This window comes from Antrostomus carolinensis, unplaced genomic scaffold (genome assembly GCF_000700745.2).
Source record: "Antrostomus carolinensis isolate BGI_N321 unplaced genomic scaffold, ASM70074v2 scaffold45333, whole genome shotgun sequence".
Lineage (NCBI taxonomy): Eukaryota > Metazoa > Chordata > Aves > Caprimulgiformes > Caprimulgidae > Antrostomus > Antrostomus carolinensis.
In genome coordinates this window covers 3862-12357 of record NW_010308107.1, presented here as the reverse complement: position 1 = coordinate 12357, position 8496 = coordinate 3862, and the positions used below count along the sequence as shown (strand labels likewise).

The window sequence follows — 8496 nt, the reverse complement described above, 5'->3', positions numbered from 1 at the left end:
TGGCGGGGGGGTGGAACTAGATGATCTTTAAGGTCCCTTTCAACCCATACTGTTCTATGATCTTTCACATATTGAGTTGCAAATGAAGAGAATTAGGATTTATCTAACAGAACCTTCCAACAAAAGTTAGCGGGGTTGATGAGAAGATTGTACTTAAACCATTTTGTGCATTCCACCCCATCCCTCCCTCTGTCACGTAACCTGACATGTGGTACATGCCCAGAGCAGCAGTGTTTCATACAGTGCAGGTTCAGGATTAAAAAAAAAAAAAAAGTGTGCAAATGTAGACTGAATCATGACAGATTCTTTGGTTCCTAATCCAGTGTGGACAACATACTGCAGCTTGTTACAAACCTCATCAGCTCGTAGCAGGTGCTGTGCCTATGTACGGATACTCCTTTTGAGATACTACAAACTTGCTAATTTTCTAAAGATTTTTTTCCTGTTGGTTATTTTACAAAAAAATGTATAATATGGAGTTGGAAATAGACGAAAGAGGAGTAAGTTACAAAAGAAAACGAAAAAACATTGAAAGAAAATAAGGATAATGAGAAGAAAAGATTTTTTAAAAGCAAAGCCCCAAATTCCATCTTACAAATTACAGCTAAAAGAAGAAACCCAAAGGAAAGAGCATATGAAGCTAAAAAAAGATTAAGAAGGTACCAGTACTTAAATACAGAATGGCCAAAAAAAATCCCCAAAAAACAACACATTGTTTTTATTACAATTCCCAGAAGACTGCCAGTTCCATAAATGGTCAGCCACTATTTAATGTGCTTATTTATTAGATAATGCTTCAGAAGTGGTTAATACAGTAATATTTTTCTACTACTAACTTTAATATTAAGTTTTACAAGCTGGTTATAACTAAAGGATAGTTCACAACTATTTTAGTCTTTGGAACTGCAATGGACATACTGACATAAATATTTTCTACCCTGACCAGAAGCACTTTTTCAACATCGTAATAGACACAAAAAGCACTTATGTTTGTATCTTAAAACAAGATTTAGTTCTAACATCTGTATAAATAATATGTACTTACTTTAGATTAACAATACAACCTACCTAAGGTGTTACACACCCATACATGCAGACACACACGTTCTTCTTACACACATTTTTAGCGTCCCAGTGTTCACACTCCACAAATCACCAGACATTTCTTATGTGACTATATATGCATGATTATAACCTCTTAGCTTTGGTAGTGTACAAAACTAGCACAAAACTGCCTCCAGTGAATTTCAAGTCTAACCAAAAAGCTCGAAAAGAATTAAAAGACAGCTATTTTCTGTAAAAAGCAAAGAGTGCAGAAAGTTCCTTGGCATGGATTAGAGACCTTGAAAGAGATACTTTGGTTTTGAGGAAGAAACCCCAAAAGTAGAATGGTAGAAAAAATTCTTACCTCCCCATTTTCAAATGTAATTTCCCGAACTAGTGGTACGCATTTATCTTGTGTCCATGCATAAATCAAATCAAAATTGGTTAGTGAGCCTAAATACACCATATCTGGAGCATTTTCCTGTTGAAAAGAAAAATATACTAGTTGAGAAACAGTAAGAATAACATTGCTACCTACAATGAAGATTACCCACTCAACATAAAGTAACCATATCCATAGAAATACTGAAAGCCAATCTTTCAACTCTACTTTTTAAGGCCACATAAGAATAATTGAAAAGATACTTTGTTTCCAAATTAAGGATGCTTCAAATAAAAGCTATTTAGACTTCTGTTAGGTTGAGAAATAGTACCTCCATACCTAAAAAACCCATTTAGATATAAACTAAATTAAGATATTAAGCTGCTTCATGGTGATAGTTACAAAGACTCACGAAAAAACCCTCCTAATGTCCTACAGGTCTCGAAACTGGTATTTTACATTTACTTTGCCAAAGAGATATGAACAAATAATAGTTTTGCTTTATTTGCTAGTAGTTTTAAATCAGAATTCAGTGGCACCTGCTTTTAATGTAATTACAATTTTGGTTAACATGCAGTGAAGTATGACTTTGCAAGCTGTTGCCATGATTAAGCACACCTTAATTCAGAAACGCCATATAAATTAGGTAATCTAATAAATTTTGGTTTTGCAGAAAAAAGTTTGAAACTCCCTTCCTGCTTAAGTATTTATTTATTTATTTATTGTAAGCAACTATTATCCTACAGTTCATTTGAGAAAGAAGCAGATTTTCAGACATTAATTACGTTTCTAAAAAGTAATTCCTGCAGATTTTCTTCTGTACTGATTTTTTCCTCAGGTAAAATTATATTTATGACAGTTTGGTAACATACAGTTAATTTTACAATTTTTTTTTTATTATTTTATTTTATTTTTTTTTAATAAAGAGAACAGCTCACAGCCCTTGTCGGGGCTCAGACATACAAGACAGGTAAGTGACAGTCAGAAATACTTAGTAATCGTCACTTGCTTTGGAAAACATGAAGTGCACCAGCTGTTGAACTTCACAGATTTTTAAGGCTTCTACAGAACACAAAGCATCGAGACACATCATGAGTCAGCTGTGCTTCTAAGAAAAAAAATTCTGGACACTGACATTTAAAATTACAAATTTAGGTTTTGTGCACTTAATAGGCAACAAATGAGACTGAGATCTTTTTCACTGACTCAGAAACACTAGTTCCTATGACCCCATTTCTCACACTATTTAGTGATGAAATAAAATTAAGATTTGAGATGCAGTAACATGCTGAGTGATTTGAATATAGTCTCTTAGTTCATATTCGCATATAATGACAATAAACAGAATAAAATACATAGTTACACTTACCCCTGGTGGCTTGTAGATTACATTGTCTCCGCTAAATCTCTCTGCTTTTGAAACATCCCTACAACAAACCAACCAGTAAGCATGTCTTGGTACAGACAAATAAAATAACTGAGATACCAAAAATCATATTTTAACTTGCTATCCTTTCTTTATAATTTTTTTCTTTCAAAATTTGAGAACTAAAAACCTTGATTTTTAAAGTGAACTGTAAAGTGACCCTACAGAAACTTGGCTAGATAAGAGGGCATTAAGGGAGTCAGCAAGACATATCCCTAAGATTAGAAGTGTGGACTGAAGGCATCAAAATGCAAGTGATGAATCCCAGTACAATTTTGGATAGGAGATCACCAGAGAAAAAAGTTAATTCATTAATATAATCATGTAAATGAACAAAAAAACCCCAAACCAAACCTATCCTCTTAAGGAGCGAAAGAAGAGAAAGGTGGATTCTTGTTTGCATTTACTCTACCAGAATTTTATGTCTTATCTACCCTGATAAAGAAGGGTTTTGAGGTGCTCTACCAGCACAGGCAATGAGAAAATGGAGAGCAAATAAGTCCACACTGTCCGTTTTACCCTCAAAACAGATCTAGAGAGCACAAGACACAGCATGCAGTTCCTGAACACTGATGATACGGTATGTGTGTACCTGGAGAACACACACAGTTCCTCCTTGGATTCAGCTTAGTACGTCACCTCAGTGAGTTCCTCCTCTGCCTCAGGAATATTTTGTGGCTCCTTAATCCCAGTCTCAACAGAGTGCCCTGAAGGCTGCTAGCTTGTATCCCCCAAACTATCATCTCTTACTCAAACAGAGGGACAGCTATGCATCCAACACAGGAGATAGGAAAAAATAAGGAAAGAAAGCTCTCAACAAAAATAAACCCTTTCACCACCTTCAGACATCAAGAGAGGCCTCCTCTCTTTTCCATGCCTTGCTGTTCCAACGTAACTCATGCTGGTAAGACAGAACTGACCGGCTGCAGACGCCACAAAAGAGTAAAATGAACTACCTATTTATTTTCTTTTTAGCCTGTGTTCCAGCTTCTACACTTACAGTATCTCTTCTGTGGACTCAATATAAGTATTGGTGAAGACTGATTAAGAGATGTAAGAGGGAGGAAAAAAAGAAATAAAAATATCTCAATTTATCTCACTGCAAAATGACGTAAATCTTCCAGGGGTCTGAACAATTTAGAGGGCCAAGAAAAAAAAAAGACATCATAAGGCTTAACTCGAAGTAGGCAAGTTAAAGTTATTTCATTTGATCCAATTATCCTTTACTTATCACGTATAAAAGACGTCTTGCATAGTATGTTACACCTACCAGTATTTGCAACAGTTTAGAGACATGCATTTTAAAATGTATTTTTGTATTCCAGACACGATGACTGCTCCCATAATGGGAAATTAGACTTCTTTGTGAACATCATCCCTGAGGTAAACCACTCGCATCCCAAACAACCCTTCACTAAGTAAGAAGAAAGTGAAGACAGAGAAGCCACCTGCCCAGTCACTGCTTGGTAAACTGATAATAATCTATAATGAAATATATGCTTTAGGGTAAGCCTGTGGTGGAACCCAAAAGGTCCTCTTCTGTGTTATTCCACTTCAGTAGCTGCAGTTGTGACTGATTTGTTCCAGATAACTCAAAGTGGGGACATGATGTGAAAATCCCAAATGCCTGAAGATACACTTTTTTAAAACTACCAAAATGGAAACACTTCAGTTTGCATTTTGTCTCTTCTTGAAGCAGTAATGTAAAAAGTGAACCTCTTGGAACCACACAACTCTTTGCTTGCTAACATAAAATTGAAACAGTTCCTAGTTTTGTCACTCTCTTCCAGAAATCATCTACAGTTCATCACAGCCTTTTAAGACAAAAGTATTTTTTGGCTGTTTGTTTGTTTGTTTTCTGCATTTGGTTTCCTATGCTATGGCTCAATGGCACAAGCACGTGTACAAACATTTCAGATTTAACCCTCTCTAGTTCCACTATCTAAAATCTACTTCATCAGTATCCCTCCTACATCCTCCTTCTCATTAATCTTGCTCTGTGGTCAACTCAGCTATTAACAGAACTGTTAAGGATCAGTTGATTTAAGAATAGTTTCAAGTATCAAGATGATCTGCAACTAAGTATCATCAATTATTTTTTCCCAGTCAAATTGATTGTTTTCAGTTTATTTTAGCTTACTAGAAGTTTGAACATGACAGTTCACATTACCATACAACTCAAACCATATGCCTGTTGAACTCATTCATAGCAAACCCAAAAATCCCTCCCAAAGGCTGTTAGGATGCTCAGTCAGAAGAGCTCCACTGATCAGGGCCAGCTTCCCATAAAACATTTTGCTATATATAATCTGTATAGAAAACACTGTTATATAGCCAGTATCTCCCCCCTAAGTCTTTTCACATATCATATTTTAGGGAGCTTGAGAGCCACTGCCACTCAGAGATGAAAACATTTCGTTCCCAAGGTTGCTGTCTGGAAGACTGCACTTTAAAACACTAACAGCTCTAGGCTAGAAAGGGAACTGGAGGCTGGAGAAGAGAATAACGACAAGCTTGCTGTGCAATCTGTAGTTAGATGTGCAAGTTGGAAATAATCAGACCCTGATCTGTCCCATTATGTTTGCTTATTGCTTATATCTAAAGAAAAAAAAACAAAAAGAAAATAAAAACCTCACAGTAACTACCTCAAGAACGGCATCCAACAGTCAAATGCTAACACTGAGTTGTGGGACACTATTTCTCATTATATTAAGCTGACAAATAGCAAACCAAAGGCGAACAGATTTGAACAACAGAAGAGAGAATCTTACAAGTATTGTTATCTTACTAATGATTTTTGAAAAGGCATTCTTGAAAAGAAGAGTCATATGAGGGGAAAAAAATAATTGAAAATTACATCAATAACTCAGACTGGCTGCCCTGAGAAGAAGTATGGCTGCACTCATCCGAGAACATTTGAGTTAAGGGTCACTTTTTGGGAATAAGACTGACAAACCACAGATGTAAAGGATTTTATTATTCTCTCATGGCCAAGGCTGCTTACACAGTCACAGAATACCCAATTGGGAACTGAAGGAAAGGAAAATCGTGTGTACTCCTGCACACTACAAATGCTTTCTCCAGCCCCCAAATTTTTTTTTGAAACATATTGGAAGAGGCATCAGTGACTGACAACAAATTTTGTTCAAAGAGATGAAAAAATTTCTATCTTGATACATCCTCTCAGTCTCTCCGTCATTCCTTACTACATTCAATTCAAAAAAAATGTTTGGGCAACCATATACGGTATAAAAGCTAATATAACCCATGCAAATTCCTATCTTGCAACTGTGGGCAGACTGAAAAACACTGCATTCACATTAATGCCCAGTCACTTTAAATAGGTTGGTGCTGGCACATTAAATACTGCAGAAAGAATCTATCATTGCATTTTATTATGCTACTTAAAAAGGGAATCACTCACTCCCAATTTATTCTTCTTCCTCCAGTGAAGATCTTTTAGTATTTTTAAATATTGCTTTAGATCTGTATAACAAGGAGAAATTTGAATTTCTGTAGGTTGTTCTTCTGGACACACACTATGTAGTTCATCAATGCAATTGCCTTTCTAAACTGTTTCTGTGTGCAGTGACATAGAACTCACGTGAAAGACTCAGGCACAGATAAGGAATTTTAGAACAAGGTCTTCTCCCCTGACATTTAGAGGAAATGAGCAAGCAACTACTGAATTTTTCTTTACAGAAAAAACCCCCTACAACAAGAAAGAAAAAAGCTATAAAAATGGTCATATTTTAAAGAAAAAAAATAACAGGTTGGAAAAAAAAAAAAAAAGTTAGTCTACAAAGCTGATAAAATTTTTGGCAAAAAGTTTCCAAACTCTTCCCTACTTGTTCCCCTCTCCCTCCAAAAAAGCAGGTTTTTAGGACACAACTGTCTAGCATCCCCCCTAAAACCTCCCCAATTACATTTAAACTATACTGACAAGGAGTAAAAAAAAAAAAACCAAACAGAAAAAGGAGGTACAAATCAAAGCCAGATTTCATAGCAAACATAAAGGCTAGGAGGAATTCTCTTCCCTGCTCCTCCTATCCTTCTCTCTGTTTTTATCTGTTAAGGTCTAGTCTCTTCAGTTATGCCACATTGAAAGTATTAAAGAAGTGCATTCAATTAAATTATATACAACTCATTAACTTAATTTCAATAACAAAGCATGCAATCAACAAATTTTAAAACTTACCCAAAGGCAGACAGGAATACACAATCATCATGCAAAATATTCGCTACTCTTTCAAAAGTTCTGTAATTGTCAGAGTCCTTTTGCTCAAAGTATCCAACAATATTTCTTCTGCTGCGCTGTAAAAACAAAGGTTAGATTATAACTTACCTCAAATTGTCAAAAACTATTGTTACTCCTTAAGAGTGTTAAATACAGAAATGCCATTCATTCAACAGTCAGTAACTGCATTCTACCTTTTCAACATTGAGAAGCATCCTTGTGAATATTTCTCCAGTGAGGAGTATTAGAAGTATCTTGCAAAATGCAACATATGATTCTTTTCAAATGATTAAAATGAAAATACATAATTTGGTAGTGGAGTTCACTAACAAAATGAATGCAGTTTAATGTGATTGTATTGAAATAATTCATAATACTGCAAATGATCTAGTTTTCCACTCAGTTTAAAAAAAAGCACTCACATTTCTGAATATAAAAAAAAGCAGTAAATATGTACTTCAAATACATTACGTTTTATCAGTACAACATTACAAAAAAAGAATAATAATAATAATATATTTAAAAGGAATTAAATTTAAATACTTACATCAAGAGAACTAATTTCTTCCAAATCCTGGACTTCCCGAATAGGGTTACTCTTCTGCTGCCTGATATAATCTGCTATTGCTGTCACAGACCTCTGGCCCCTGTATTCTCTCTTCATCATCATTCCATTCCGGAAGAGTTTCAGAGTTGGATATTTGCTTATCCTGTATCTCTGAGCTATATCCGCTAGAAAGAAATTAAGAAAATAAAACCAAAGCTCTACAAATACAGAAATACACTGAACATGTTATGTTACACACGCATATCTGCACACCAGGCGTATCTCTAAACCAGTACTTCCACATCTTTGAACAATAAACTAAAAACCCCGCCCAAACACTGCCAAAGGGGAGAGAATGGATAGCAGCTACTGTATTTCCCACAGGTACTGATCTTTATTAAAAAAATAACGACCAAAATCTGGGATACGTAAAGATTCAACCTGGTCAGCTACACTCATTTAGTACACTTCCTACTGACAACTAAGAAGGTCAATTTAAGAGCATAATGAGAACATGAGAACCCTATAAGCTTGCCAAATCTCAGTTTATTATCCACATATCACCTCCTATTTTTCTTTAACTCACTATGGTTTTTATGTTAATTACAGTACTGGAAATATAACTGTCATGTCGTAAATTTGAGAGAACATGAACTGTGTGCAAAATATTTTTTGAAGCCTATGAAGACTAGAAGATTGCTGTTATAGCTCTGAGCTGTTCAGGTGTTGAACAAACACAAAATTTCAGGTTTCAAAATGAAGGCAAACACCTTTCTGGTCAACTAGTGTCAGCAATCCCTTCAGAGTAGTTCTTTATTCACATCCATACATGCAGCCCAGCTTCCTTCTACACTTGGACC

The 8496-nt window shown here is 35.4% G+C and overlaps 1 protein-coding gene across 1 annotated transcript; it reads right to left on the bottom strand.

Annotated features, from left to right (window-relative positions):
- Window positions 1-1408: 1408 nt before the first annotated feature.
- Window positions 1409-7821, bottom strand: LOC104523171 (endoplasmic reticulum resident protein 44-like; the record flags this gene model as incomplete). The annotated part of the gene is made up of 4 exons (XM_010165660.1): window positions 1409-1525; window positions 2796-2853; window positions 7051-7166; window positions 7637-7821. Coding segments are annotated over 4 exons (476 nt in total), but the record flags the coding sequence as incomplete, so codon positions are not given.
- Between the last annotated feature and the right edge of the window lie 675 nt (window positions 7822-8496).